This window comes from Rattus rattus, chromosome 3 (assembly GCF_011064425.1).
Source record: "Rattus rattus isolate New Zealand chromosome 3, Rrattus_CSIRO_v1, whole genome shotgun sequence".
Classification (NCBI taxonomy): Eukaryota; Metazoa; Chordata; class Mammalia; order Rodentia; family Muridae; genus Rattus; species Rattus rattus.
The window spans coordinates 18568995-18585122 of record NC_046156.1 but is presented as its reverse complement, the minus strand read 5'-3'; the positions used below and the strand labels follow the sequence as shown (position 1 = coordinate 18585122).

Sequence of the window (16128 nt, the reverse complement as noted above, 5' to 3'; positions counted from 1 at the left end):
TTAAGCACTAAGCTTTTTTAAAATTAATTATTTTATTTATCTACATCCCAAGTGTTGCCCTCCCTCTCCAGGTTAACGGAGTTCTCCCCCTCCCCCATCACCTTTGCCCCTGTGAGCCCCACCCCCCCCCCCCCATATTCCCCCACCCTGGGGTATCAAGCACTAAGCTTTGACTAGGACAATACGGTTTACTTACGGAGCACACAAAGCAAGTATCATGCCAGGTGGAGCCCAGGGCTTCCAGGAACATGTCACCAGCCTCTATGGGGAATTCACACCCGCGACATATTGTTCCAAAAAGTGCATAATAGTCTGCGTCAAGTAAGGAGAGAGATGCAATTTAAACATGGCGAGGCTTTGGAACTGCAGGTCACAGCAAACAGTGCTTAGGATGGGTTAACAGAGGTTAAGACTGAGGTGGATGTGAGGAATGCATTATCCCCCGGGAGTGAGGCAGCTTGGTTGGGAGTTCCTCACTGATGGGAGACAGGACAATTTCTGCAGACGGTCCTTGTCCTTTCTTTATTATTAAATAAGAGCACCTGAGATGCATGGTTTTTCTTTCCCACACTTTTCCACATTTTCATCCTCTTTTATGACATTTCATCTGTTGTGCTGACCTATGATCCAGCTTTTGGCCGTCAGTACTGTCAATATAGCTGGAGTTGGAGGGGAGAGATTCTATAACGTGCGGTGCTATGCTAACATGCTTCAGCACGAAGTGTTGACTTCACATCCAGTGACTCTCCTGGGCAGTGCTCCAGCCCCACGGAGGTTCAGCGGCAGAAAGGACAGGTGTGGATGCTCATCTCAGGGGACTTTGTTAAGACTGGGATAAGGACGACTGACAAACAAACAAAGGAAGGAAGAAGTGCTGTAATAGAGAATGGGTAGCCTACACTATGTTATACAGGAAGGTTATGGAGATCTAGCAGTCATGATCAAACTTGAAGAATCATACCGAGATCAGTTAGAAGAAACTGTAAGAAGGTGCTGGGGTCAGAAATAAAGTCTCGGCCATGTTCAGAAATAAAGGTGGGTTAGATCTCAGGTCAAGATGTACAGGGCACCAGATAAAAGCCCACAAAGCAGGTTCTAGCAAGGAGGGCAGTGCCCTTCTTATAGAAATCCTTTACAGGACATAACACAATCTGACTGGCATTGTTGAGGGTGCCCCGATTTCTCCCCAGCTGCTACTGGGAAGTGCAGGCACAGAGCAAGCTGGGCGTGGCAGTGACACTGGAGATGGACAGAGACACTTGTCCAACACCCACCGGAGGCTACTTGTTAGATTGGGTTTTGGAAGAACAGAGAAAGAGAGAAATTCTAGGCCTCTGGACAGTGGGCTGTGCAGCCATCTACTGAGATGGGACCACTGCTAAGAACTGGTTAAGGAAAAAAGACTAAAAATTAGATCATAATTCCCCCTCTGCAGGCAGTGCATTAGTTTTATGTCATGATTCCCTTTAAAGTGTATTAAACACCATAGGCTAGGCAGACGTCTATGATTTGGCTCACGTAGAGTGTCTTACAAAGCTGCTAAAACTCACAATCTAAGTCAACTAAACAAACCCAAGTCTCTCTTCAGAAGAAATAAGTCACTGCAAAACACAGGGTATTCTGAGAACGGTAAGCAGTTTACTGCCAACTTTACTACTGACAACCCATGGCGTATTTTATTGGAGGTTCTGGGGGCTTCCTGGTGGACAGCCTGGAGCAGAGCCAAACCTGCCCTAGCTAAGGGGCTGAGGGGAAGGTGAGAACCAGAGCAGAGTGAAGGAAAAAGCAAGCGGTGCGGAGCCAGCCTCGGGCACAAGCTTCCTGAGCTGCGTCCCTGTGCAAAGTCCTGTTTCTAGGACCACACTCATAATTTCAGTCCAAAGTAAGATTAAATCTCAACAGTGGGAATGCAGTTAATGGTAGTTAACAGAGGCAGAGTAAGGGAAAGCACGTTTCATATTTCGGAATATGCATTGTGGAAGCGATGTCTGAATGAAGAGTAAAAGGTAAGAAAGGTCACTGCGGATATGCAAAGGAAAAGAAAGTGCTGGGCACTGGGACGAGAAAATAGGATTGACAGGTGCTTGGAACCGAAATTATTAAGAGTAACTTTACCAGGGAGCAATCTAAGCCAGGGTCACTCTCCCATTCAGTAAAGTAGCAAAGGATTTCACACTTACTTTTAAGGTTGCTGCTTTAGAAAGCAGTAACATCTGAATGTTGAACATTCTTGTGCTTATAAGCACTTGGTATCTGTTACTACAATTTGTGCCTTTAAGCTACGTTTTGGGTAGAACTTATATCTATAAAGGATTGGAGATACAAGCATAATATTTTTCCTAAGGAATGCTAATCTTCTTAAATGTTCATGATGAAGTTGGAAATGTTTGTCTCAACAAAGTCACAAACAGTTTTGTTGTTGTTATTATCGTTGTTGTTATGCTATATAGAGTAATATGTAATATATCTAAAACAGTTATGAAAGCTCGTTGGCCCTGACTTTTCTTTCAGTTTTGCAGCAACGTGAGTGTCTCGGCCTTGCTCTCACCTGAGCGCTCACGGTTTATTGTCTCACCTGTCTCACAGTAGGGCTCGCCATCTTCCAAGTGGAAAACATTATTACGGATGGGCTTTCCACAGGCCACGCACACAAAACAGGACACGTGCCAGGTCTGCTTCAAAGCATTGATGACTTCCTGTTATAGAAAGGGGGACGGACGTAAAGACAGAGGACAAGAAACATACCAACATCCACTCTAATTGGTGTCACACGCTAACTCAAAGTAGACTTATGGATTTCATAGTTGTCTTGAACTTTTCAAAGAAACAGGAGATGCCCAGTGGTAGATTCTGACGTCACTAGAAGCTACTGTGATATGCGTGCTTTTCATTAATACAAATCCATAAACTTAAAGAACAATCACTACTGCTATAACCATCACACACACAGCAAGTAGGGAGTGCTTGCTACAACACACTCTGCTTTCTTTCAACAGTGTCAGGATGTGTTACTCAGAAAACTTTCATGCCATTATCTTGAAAATGTCATGGAGGAGGGGGAAACATTTAAAAACTAAACAAGCCTCAACCCCAGTGCATTACGGAAGCAATAATGTAATCAGTTTAATCCAATCAGCTCGCTGAGGGTTTAGCTTTGGTAATCAGCCGTGACTATACTCCTCACTCACTCCACTGAGTAACTAAGGTGTGCACCACAAAAGCAAAAAGGCCTTCTGGTTAAATACTCCAAGATGCAGGATTTGGAAGGCATTTGAATCATTAAGAGGTTTGGGGTTATTAGTTTTCCAAGAATTGTTGAGAAGAGGTAAAACAATTAAAAAATAATTTCCGAAGAATACTTAATACCATAGGAATTTTTTCTTTCTTTTCCTAGAGTCTTATGGTTTTCAACTATTATTGACTTTTTATTAATTACCTTCTGATACACAGAATGTTTTTACTCACTAACATGGTATTTTAACATGTTGTTTACTAACTGATTATTGGTCAGCAGTTATGAAGAAACAGGCTAGCTAGCTATTATACTACCTTATTACCAACATAGTGTACAAAATGATACCACAGAAATAAGTCATGTAAGGTTTCAGACCTCTTTAAGCATGTCCTCAGTAAATCGCACTTTTCTAGAGTTTCATTATTGTATTTCATATTAAGAGGAGTAGGTAGAATTCAACTTTTATATGTTAAAGCCAAGAACACTGGTTTCTTCTAAAGTCAAATTTCCACTACGAGTCACCTACAGTAGGTACCATGATGCCATTGATAACTGGGTGTTACATGACAGGATATACATTTATTCATCATTATTAAGTTCTTTTGCCAAGGAAAAGTACAGCATGAAATGCTTTTCCTATCACATGTTCACTTTTATAACTGAATTCACATTTCAAACATTATATTCATTCAAATAAAAATATCATAAAGTTCACATTTTCCATATTTTGTATATTTCGTGAGATCAGTGGCCTGTGCTTGAACTCTGACAAGTAGGAAAAGCTACTCTTATAAAAGCTATGGAATTTAATTTAAGCCAGCCACGGTGTTGGGTCTTGGAGCTCCTGTGTGTGGTCCTGGGCGACCCCTTCATTCCTGAGCAAACACAGCCCTGCTGAGGTAACACACCCACAGTCACTTACTTTCCCATAGAGGTAGACTTTCACCAGACAAGCCAGCACCCAGTAAGACAAAACCAAAGACCACTAACCCCAGGAGTCTGATATATTTCTTTAGAGGTCTGTTAAGTTTTGTTTTATAATAAATACTACTAAAGAAAGCAGAGAGGGCTGATAAAACAACAAGAAAAATCAGGTAAAAATAATGAAAAGATTTTATTACAAGACCTACATGGCTTAAGATGTACTAAAAATAAATAAGTAGTTTCAAATACTCACCCCAAGGATCTTCCTCTGGCACCGGCCACATTCAGGAGCAAAGAACTTCTCATAACATAGCTCACAATACAGTGCTCCCTTCTCCTCCACAAAGCCTATATAGGCCATCGTGTTTTTGCAGTGAGCACAGTTGAATTCTTCTGGATGCCAGGACTTCCCCAGAGCCACGAGAAAAGGTCCCCTGCCAACGGGAAAGAGACCAACTAGACTCAAAGGTGAAAGCTTCTGGAGCTGTCCTGGAGAGACCCCCTTCCATATATGGTTAATTAACTGTCTGCTCTGTGTCCTGCCCAGGACTGACATGGTGGCACGGTCTGTCCACTGCACAGGACTGAGCATGGTGGCACGGTCTGTCGACTGCACAGGACTGAGCATGGTGGCACTGTATGTTGACTGTACAGCAGTGAGCGTGGTGGCAGTGTGGACTACACAGAGACTATATCTGTGTAAAGAGAAAGGGGACAGGTTGTCCTAGCTCTTGGAGGTTCCCTGTTGCTGGGACTCAGGGCCTGTTGGACTGAGTTGGACTGAGTCACTCCGTGTCACCATGACGGAGAGGAGAATGCTGACTGGGATAGAGAAGAGTCAATCACAACAACATATTATAAGATTAAAGGAAAACAGGAAAAAAGTTTCCAATTTGGCAATGTTTGATCCTTAAAAACAATGATTTCCTGAGAAGAGCCAGTCTTTCCTCCCCACATCTGATGTAGTATACTTACTTGACAAATTTATTAAATGTTTCGAATTCACCTTCTAAATTGGCCACAGAAACTGAGCTGTATATTATCAGTTTTTTGAAGCTAGTTGGAAGGGTTTTATTTAACTCCAATGTGACTAATTTAAATTTCATTGCATTAAGAACATTTGACATGAGATCTGCCCCCGAACTGTACTTAATTATGAATAACAGTGTTATGTACACCATGTACCATGGAGTTGTACAGAAATCATTGTTAGCTTGCATAATTGAAGATTTATACCTAATGTCTACCAATCCCTCCCCTTGTCCTCCTCTGAATGGGACAGATTTTGGGGGGTGGGAGTTGGACAATAAGAGCTTATTTTATATCCTAAGCTGGTCTGAAAATTAACTGATAGCCCCAGGGGCTTCAAGTTCATGATCCTCTTGCCTCAGCCTACCAAATGCTTGGGATTATAGGTATAAATGACACCATGCTTAGCTATGACTGATTTTAATGTGTATTTTTCTTTATCAAGGTAACAAATGTTTGTATTGGTAGATTTCCCCCCAAATACTACAGCCATGAAATGATGGTTTGCTTGGTTTCCTGAAGAGGAACCCATTAGGAACCTTATCTAGTTAGAAGACTGGAGACGAAGCAGACTAGCCTCGGAAACACACTCGTGGTAGCTACATCACACTAATTTTTATTCATTGAGCAGCTTTACCTCCAAGGCACTTTTACACTTATCTAATTTGTTCATACGGCATTCCTGTGAGATAGACCAGGGCAATTACTATAACTCAGTTCAACAGATGGAGCAGCGAGGCCGGAGTATTCAAAAGACATGGCAAACATCAAGACATTACTGAGCCAAAGCTAGGGTCTGATGCTTCTATTTCCCAGCGTTCTAGTCACCCAAGACTCTGCTTTCAATTTTACCCCGTAAACCAGCACCACAGAATGACCACAGGCAATTACTGGCAATCTCATAGCACTGGACGTAGGCTGACTACTACCAGTACCTCATTGGGATAAGCATCATGCGAAACAGCTTCTAACCTGTGACAACACAAATCTGTTATTTAACAGCTACCTCACAGGCACGGCTGCATATGCCAGTGACTCCACATCTGGAGCTGAAAATGGGGAGCCTGAGAGTGCCGTGGCTTGGAGAGAAGTGAGCTTCTGGGTCAATGAGAGGTCGGAGAGCGTCTCAAGGCAGTAAGGCAGAGATTGGTACAGTACATCCAGTGTCTTTCTCTGGCCTCTACATACACACACATGGGTGCATGCACTCACATACTCATGTACACGATACAGAAGACACACACAGGTACATGCACACCACACCACACCACACATACACATACAAATACACACACACACACACACACACCACACCACACCACACCACACCCCACCCAACACCAAAAAACTATATTTGTTTCTTTTGGCAATTGTTCCCCACAGCCAACAGTCTGGTGCTACCATGTCCAAATCCACATGCCAAGCTTCTTAATAAAAACACTAGCGTTTACTCAGATTCAGCTCTCAATTCTGCAAAAGCCAGGCAGTAGAAAACCTTGTGTAAATGAAACTTTCTTCTGTGAAGGATATAAAGTATTTTCTAGTTTTACCTTTTCTTAACCTATTTATTAAGAATTTGGTGGTATTTTTGTTCTTGTGACTTTGCTATATTAAAGGTAAGTAATGTATTATTGGTAAAGCTTAAAAGCAAGTAGGGTAATACTTCATGATTAGTTTTGCAATGACTAACAAGGAAGGCATCTGCTAACTCTTTGTAAAAGAAAAGAAATGGCGGCAGTGTGTCACATATTGTAAATAAATCTATTACCTCCAGTCAGCTGTCCCTCCATTTACAACTGCTTTATGAACAGTCTCACTTCACAGGTTATCTCATTAGGTTTCCTTGGTGTATACTTGGCAAGTACTTCACCAAAGAAAGATACATCAGGAAGTTACATTCTCAAGGCTGAACAAGATCTTCTAAGCGTTCTAAGCTTCCCCACTAGCTAGGTATCTAAATGTATAAGTAAAAAAAAAAAAAAAAAAAAACCCCAAAAAACAAAACACTCACTGTGACTATAATGTAGGGTACAGTAGGACTTTGGGCTTTACGCCACATTCTGTATGGCCAGTAAAACACGTTTTTAAAATGCTAGGCTGAGTTTTTCCTCAGGAAGCATCACCACCAACTGAATGGCCTTGAGGCCAGCATCCTTATTGGTTATTCAGTTTTCAAAAGAAGTCAGTTCAGCTGCAGAGGGCATTCTGAAATGTGAATACTGGTGCAGGCTTGGATTAAAACCAGAAACCCCCAGAGTGGATCTCCTAATCCCAAATACCCCAAATCCCAGAGGAGGTTCCTCTGGCGGTGGGGGTGGGTAGGTTGGGGTGACAGACATTAATAACTTGGTAAGGAACATGTACTCTCTTTCCTAGATGTTCTTAAGTACGTCTTAGGGTCAAATCAAAGCACTAGAGAATTGGGGTCTGTGGATCACAGCGCTGCACCAGACCTAGCCCTCAGAGAGTCATTCCTTCTCTGCGTAATGTTCGGTATGATACATCAGGCAGGATGAACAGTCGTTGTAGGCAGCAGCCTCATGGCACGTATCCTTGGTGTTCTGGAAGTTCATGATGGTGAGGGTCCTCTTAGAGCACACAGGGTCACGTCGGGCTCACATGGGATCCTTAGAAACAAATCCTACCAGATTTCTGCAGCAGGCAGTTTAGACTCTCTTGAGGAATCATTTTAATTTTAATCACAATGAAGAGTAGGGTGCCAAACCAAACCAAACCAAACCAAACCAAACCAAACCAAAACAAACAGCCCAAAATCTGAATGAAGAGCCTGCTTACAGGCAGCTCTGTGGGCCACGTCTCAACACTAGTTTCACTCTGAATGGCTTTACCCACGATCTCACTTCTGTGCCCTCCTTGTAATTTCGAAGGCTGGCACTGCAGGTTTTATTTTTTTGTGTGTGTGCTTGTACATGTGTGTTCTCGTGTGTTGTGGTGCAGCTATATGTGACACTTGCACACTTATGCATACACGTGTGCAGAAGCACAGAGCTGACAGTAGGTGTCTTCTTTGATCACTCCTCATGTTGTTTAAAGAGGCAGGTAGGACCTCTCTCTGAGCCCAGCTCGTCGGCTTATCATGGGGATCGGGGAATAATCTGAACTCAGTCTTCATGCGTCTGCGGCACGTGCTTTATCCGCTGAACCATCTCCAGCACCACATTGCATGTATTCTTTAAGAGCCATTGAAAAACTTTTTGACACAAAGATATTCATTAACAATTAAAAATATAGTCTAGCTTATTAAAAGAACAACTTTAAAATGTTTCATTGTTTGTTTTATTTTTCAAATATGAACAATAAAGGAAAACCTGGACAGTAAAGAAAATGACTGTGTGGCTTTGAAATACGAGAAAAACGAGTCTTGCTCTTGTCAGAGCTCTTGCTCTGAACCAGCACGAGAGGGACACTGCCCAGCTAACTGGATCCTCCCTGCTGCAGTGACAGTGCCCCCGAGGTTATGTCAGATTAAACAGTAGCCTCCTACGTAGAAGGAAGCACGTTTCCTTCTGTGTCAGTAGAGTGAAATTATTAACACATTTATTGACAGCAGATTAACACTGAAGATGTCTTGCCCCACGAGGCACTGGGTTTCCACCTGTGACTCCGAAAGACAAATTTGGATAACCATGTGGTGGAATTAAATATTCATCTCCCCTTACACCACACCCCCTCAGCCCTTACGAAATACATGCTGACTGGAAGGAAAGGAAGGGAAGACTTAAGGCATCTGACTGGTTGACATGAAAGACTACTTCACACAACCCTACACCCACCTGAAAAGGAGAAAATAAGCTGAGAAAAAGGAAATTGTATAAACTGGAAAGGAAAGAAGCTGTTGTCTCCTAAGGGGCACAAGCCAACAGGGAGTAATAGCTTAAACATAAGTGCTTACTGCTTTCCCCCATTTAATCCTCATAGCAGCCTCAGGCACAGAAACGAACTCCATACACAGATGAAGAAGACACTAGGATCTGCCAACCCTGCCAGGATCATGTCAATACCAAACTACAGTGCCAGCATCCTCCAAAGCCTGGGTGGTGCAGCTGGACAGAACGATGATGGCCGAGCCATCTTTATGCAACTGTTATGCCATCTTGGTGGAGTCAACTTCTTACAACTATAAAAGTACTTCATCTCCAGTAACAACGCTCGTCAATCTCCATTCCACCTCACGGCAGAGAGAGATAATGAAGTCAGTGGACAGAGCCAGCTGAGCAGAACCTTCAGAGAATGCACTGTATGGATTCTCACTTCTACACAAGGCTAAGCCAGAGAGAGTTGACATGATCTGCTGGACCAGGTGCTGAAGACGATGTGTAGACTCGGCCACACTCATAGGAAAGTAAAACGGTCCAGACACTGTGAAGAAACCAAGTTATTTCTATGTTCTGTAGAACTAAGTGAGGTCCATGTGTTTGGATCAGCTTGTACCCGTCCTGTAATTATTACAGCAATTATTACTGCGCATGTTATTACTGAATAAGTAGATTGGTTTTCCCGATTTCATTTACTTAATGAAAAATGTAGTTCTGAAAGGGAAAAAGATTCACAGAGCTACTGTGTTGGTAAAAGCCAGCTACAGGGCAAGGGCACACTGAAAGACCACTTAGAAAATAACCCTTACCCCGGTGACATGGTGGCCGGATTAGGACTATAGTAGGAACAGCGACTGCACAGAATGCACAGTGAATACCAAGTGGATTTGCTGACTCATCACATGAGGTCTGAGCAGCTGTGAATGGCGTTATCACCTTAGAACTCAGAAATGCATGTAGATTCCACAATGTCGTTTACAGGAGTGGCTAAAAACATCCCAATGTTCAACCTATATGCTATCTACTCCTTTCTTATTTATCTGTACATTTTAATGTATGAACAAAATATACTGCCATACCTATTAGAGTAAGCCATACTTGCTTAAGCTATTTTCCTGACTCAATAAAGATACATAATTGTATGTTTATCTGTTTACGACACACATGTGTAAGGTATTTATGTAACTTAGAAAGCTCAGAATGCTGTACAGAGGAAACTGAGCGTTACACTGAGTCAACTGATTCAGGAGTCTTCGGTGTTAACTTGGCTATGTCCCTTTGGTCCTTTTGTAAAGAGGTCTGACTGCAAGGGCTACTCACTGTTGTGTTTTCAGGAAAGGAACCAGTGGTTAAGCAAACACTTACTGACTTGATTAGTAAACGTAGCTCATAAGCATACAGATATGGATTCCAGCCCCTGCACTCCCACCTCGCCAGCTCTGTGAGTTGTCCGTGTAGATCTAAGGGCCAGCTTCCTCAGCTAAAGTCTTCCCAGGAATACGCCTCATGGAGTACTCTGAAGACACTGGAGAGGAATCCCAACAATGCTTTCAGGCTGTACCAGTCGATTTAACAAACAGCTGGCTTTATTGTTACCTTGCTTAGCTTCATTTGATTTTTATTTTACAGTTCTATACTTCCTTTTGTCATTTTAATAATTGTAAGCATTGTCCTACAGTGGTTGTTACAGACATGAAACAATGGAGTTAGAGAGATCTGGACTAAAACTCCAGCACTATTATTTACAGTCTAAACAATTCTGACAAATATGAGCTGTCTGTTCTTCAGTTTCTTGATCCATGTACTGATACATAGTATCAGTCTATATATCGATACATAGTATCAATCTATATATGGATACATCAATTTATATATCGATACACAGTATCAATAGCAAACGTAATCACAGGGTGGGAACAACATTCAGGTACAATACTTTGCACAACATCCGGAATACTTAAGAAAAAAATCCACTAAACACTGTCATCCAAACAGGATCTTAATGGTGATATTGTATTGCAAATATAGATGTGACTCTTCTGATCTCATTTTAAATCTTGGTTTATATATCTTGCCTATAAATCTTGACCAATGGTTTTAGTTGTTTTCTTAAATTCAGCAGCTGATACATTAAGCCAGGAAACCTTTTATTTTCAAATAAAATCTGAACCAGAAGGGACAATAAAAAAGACCAATAAATACAGGAGTTGAAAGGCGTTCAGAAGGTGACCAGGCTGGTGCAGTAAGTGTCTGCTTTTGAAAATCACCAAGCAAAACACCTCAGGAATACAAAAACTTCTTTTCTCAGTGGAATAAACAATGAATTGCATGAACTCACTGGTGTGTTGCAGGCAAAGACGGGGTGACAGAAACATGACCACCGTCCCAACATTCTATACTTAGGAAGAAATCCAAGCATCGAAAATTCTTTCTTCTTTCAAAAAAAGGATGTAAGATGCTACACATGAAAGTTCAGCTAACCTTGTGCAGTACAAACCGCAACTGATCTTAATGAGACAAAACGTTATATTCAAGAAGTTGGGTCCTTCACATGCCTGCTGCTGCACAGAGAGACAGAGCCTGGTCTGCATTACACTAGTCCCCTTCTCTGTGTGCTCCTTCTACACTGTATTCAAACAGCGAATGCATTCACTAACATACAGAAGGTCATTTAGGTCCACCCTCGTGGACTCAAAATATTTTATCACAAACCAAAAGCTTCAGGGAAAGTTTCTAGATACCTTATGCATCTGTAACTAGTCAAAGTAGTGCCTTTGAATATATTAGGGATAATTATAAAAATATTAGCCATAAACTTCTCAAGATTCAAATAAACATGAAAAATTTAAACATTGAAACAAAGTGAAACCATCAGTAAAGTATGGGCAAGGGTGCCTATGAAGACAATCACTTCAGTTGCTAACATCACACCTTTCACATTTCCTAAAAATAACCAGCTCTTCTAAAAAATAAGTAATGGAAAACTAACAACATAAGCTCAACTTCACGTTTCTCAGTTTGCCAGGGTGTGATATTCTGTTGAAAGCAGTATGACCGCAACTGCAGCTCATTTTAGAAACAGGTGTCCCAGATAATGTCACTTGATCTAACACCTTCTTGCTTTGGTAAGTAATACTGTCACTGAGGGCAAGAGCTGGATTTATGCTTTGACCAGGGCTCTGAGCCGACTGCAGGGCGTGCAAGCTGCCGTAGAACTTGAGCACCGGGCAAATGTGCTATGCTAATTATTGTTATATGATCTGGACATGAGCTAATCCTCATTCCTGCTAACGTCCTTAATAAATGAAGCTTTAATGCTTCAATGATAACAAGAGCTGCATAATACCAAACAATATAAAATTCAACAGATGAGGGGACAGTTAGTGACAGCCATTCATCTCCTTAGCTGAATACGTAGTATTTCAGAGAGCACAAGGTCTGTACATCGAAGCAACTTAGTCTACCATTAAATCTGGAAATGACGCAAGGAGAAATGGCACATGCTGCTTCTGCTTTGAGCGTCCTATTTTCAAGGAAAATCAACTGAAGGTTGTGATTATAGGAGAGTACTGAAGTTGATAATCAACATGAATTAGCAACACGTATGCTCTGACACTAACTTACTAGATAGCAGCATAATTGTAACAGCACACAAGTCAATGATTCTGTTTCCACAAAGAACATTATAACCCAGAATACAGTATCAGTTAGCACCAGTATGGGTAACCATGGTAAGATAACTTACAGAAACCATGTTACCAGTCAGAGCTTCTTTATTGATATTTATTAAAGTTATTAATATTATTAATATCTACTAATATTAAATCGAAAGGCTTAACAAATGTAGGCGGTAATTAAACTTGTACTTTACTAGCTAGAATAAAGCAGTGCTACATTAGATTTTGTATTAGATTATTTATATAAAATAGAAGTATGAATCAAAACCAAATGACTGAACTACAAGTCACACCCCAGTTCACTGAACACTTAATGCCTTCTGCTCACTTTGCACTGCTCTAGACTTTGGAGACCTCTATTGCTCTGGTCCTTCTCTTAGTAATCACTAACACTACCATCATAGCTACTGGATAGTTCTTTTTACAAGAAACTGAATTAAAATACCATTACATCATTTACCCACATCTCTTACCTAACTCTAATTCCTCCTATGTCCTATTCTTGCTTCACAAACACACACAGACACACACACACAGACACACACACACACACAGACACACACACACACACACCATGATAAGTCCATTTAGTGTTCCTTATATGCACATGATTCTAGGGTTTAACACTTGGTATTGGATAATCAATTAGGGGCTCACCCCAAAAGACTAAATACTTCCTCTTTCAGCAGTAATTAGTTGGATAATTTTTGTCTCGGGTAGGGCCTTGTGAAATTTCCCTCTTCTGTGTTAGCCTGTCTATTGGTGTTGTCATTGATCAAATAATGTTTAGGTAGCCACTGTCTTATGAAGAAGATATAATTAAAAGTTACATGAAAAATAACGATTAAAAATCTATTCTATTTCTATAAGACAATGTTTGTTTCTTATGTAGATGTTTTAAAGTTCTGAACTAGGCTGGGCAAGGTGGTTCACAAGTGAAATATCAGTTCTTCAGAGTCTGAGGCCAGTCTAGAGTACATAATGAGTTCTAGGCTAAAGTGAAACCCCGTATTAACCCTTTGTTCCCTTGCCTTCCCCCAAGACTTATAACCTAGAAAACTAGTAGTCGGTAACTTGGTGGTAGGATGGTATAAATACGGGCTTTTGGTTTATGTGTTTCTGTATTTTTCAATGGTCACAAATGAACTATCATTAAAATAAGAATGCTAATCTATTTTTATCTTGTACTGTGTACTCTGGCTGACATGGTATCCCATTATTGATAGGTTAAGAGGAGTGTTTATTCATACTTGGTTTTAAGGCATCGGATCAGCCACCTTGCATATTAATAATGGTCTAGAGATACCATGCTGGATAATATTAACGTAACAGAATAAAAAGAAAGGTTAGTCTTAAGTTTATTTGCCTTTATAGACCCCATTGTTTCAACTGCTTCAAAATAGGACAGTTTAAAAAGAAGAAAGTATAGGAATTTCAAGCACCTCCTATAACTGCCAGCAAGGCAACTTACAAAGGTCCTTCTGGTAACAGGCCTGCCACCAGCATTCACGTGCACACCTCATAACATTTTAAAGCCACGCATGAGAATGCTGAGCTTTAAGAAGCTGTAGTACAATATGCTTAAAAGTTCTCCGGGCATTTTCCCTTTGGGGAATTTAAGAGACAATAAAATAGATTTCGAAGAAAAGGCTTGACCGATGCATCCTGATACTTAAGGCACTTATGAACGACACAAAGGACTACTCTTACAGCCTCAGTGCTAAAACATAATCTTCTCCAGGGCTCTCAGTTCTTCTTTTTATGTTACACGTTATTTTTCAAGTAAATGAAAGTCCTCATTTGTATAATTTGTAAAATAATAACATTGAGATAAATGATCTCCAGGGTCCCTTCAAGCCTCATAATTTTAATATTTCTGAAAGGTTACTGCATTAATGATTATTTTTCTAGATCTGGTAGAAATCAATTAACTGACAATATTTTAGGGAGCCCAGGGTTACTTTTCATCAAAACAGTATAGTTATACATGGTAATCCTATTACATGGACTTACAGCAAGAGTACTTTTTACTAACAAAACTTTACATGTTACAGAACATTAAAAAGATCCACAGCAATATAAAGTCCTTTGAAGAAAACGTCAAAGCAAAGGGACTGACCTGATGACCTGGTTGCAGTGGGCACACATGGGAGTCCGCTTGCCTGCTGGAATGTGCTCAGCTCTCTGCACAAGAGTGTCTTGGTCACTTGGCTGGGGTGGCCCCACAGCTGGGTTCACGGGTGCCCCTGTACCTGAAGAGCTTGCACTGTTTGAAATTCTCCCAGTAGAAGGTGCTAGGGGTTAAATGCAAGAGAATCAGAATGAGAAAAAGCCAAATATGAACTTTCCTAGTAACAAAGTCACTGGTTAACTTATTCACTTACCCACCGACACTGTGGCAACATTGTGACCCAAACCATAGGCCGTATCTAAACAGGTGAATAAACCAAGGACGAGCCTCACTATGAGCAAGAGCAATGGGCGCACCCACTCCTTTCCTACTTTCCCAAGGAGGTGTGCTTAGGTGACCGTCGTTGGTGATGTATTTCTCTCCAACCAGCTATCTCTGCTCACTTTAATTAATTAAACTTAGTTACAAATATGTCACAGGCACGCAGGAAACATTAGTGTGTTGAAGACAGTGTTTCCACTCTTTGGTTCTCATATTCTCTTAAATGGGAAGGACACTCGTTAGTGCCATATCCACTTGGCATGCCTTCTCCCTAGGTCCTCTGTTTACCCTTCAGTCTTTGTGCACAGGTATGCTATCTCCTGAAGTACTGGAAACCATTTTCCATGCTCAATCTAGAAGTCTTTACGTTTAAAGCATGGAAACAGATCTTTCCTTGGACACACCAAAGCTTTCCCTAAGAACTCCCTTTGTAAATTCTCCCATGCAGGCCAGCACAGATGGCATTCTGCCTCCCTTGTCCCTAATACTTCATGTTCAGACTCCAGCAACTACTTCATGACAAGTGTGGAGTCAACCCCCTCTTTTCTTATCCAAACCTTACCCTATCATTTGACTTGTAGGACAAGTTTTCATTACTATTTCAGATGTAATCTGGGATTTCTCCCCTGTCCCCATTTCTTGTGGGCACACGCACACACACACACACACACACACACACACACACAGCAACATGCACATGCACACATAGACTTTGTTCAGGGTCCCTTTAGGAAATCACAATGGGCGCTGACCTCTGTGACCTTCAGGCAATGAAATGGCCAGTGAGTGCTACTTACTTACTCACCCTTGCCCGATTCTGCAAGGACCATTCAAGTTTTGCTTTCTCCTCAAGTCCCCACTGACCACTATGGGAGAAGTGTTCTCTTTCTCTTTGAACAGCTACAGCATCCTGCCTGGATAATTTACATACTATTTATCAAACTCCTATTAATATCCTTTCTTCTCCAAGTCAAT

General features: G+C 41.2%; 1 protein-coding gene across 1 annotated transcript in view; it reads right to left on the bottom strand.

Moving 5' to 3' along the window:
- Nucleotides 1-16128, bottom strand: part of Pdlim5 (PDZ and LIM domain 5) — a 160975-nt gene that overhangs the window by 5134 nt on the left and 139713 nt on the right. The window contains exons 9-12 of the mRNA XM_032897247.1: nt 14821-14995; nt 4413-4593; nt 2576-2696; nt 197-312 (exon numbers count right to left, since the gene is read on the bottom strand). Coding sequence (XP_032753138.1) covers nt 197-312; nt 2576-2696; nt 4413-4593; nt 14821-14995 — 593 coding nt within the window. The remainder of the gene's footprint in view (nt 1-196; nt 313-2575; nt 2697-4412; nt 4594-14820; nt 14996-16128) is intronic.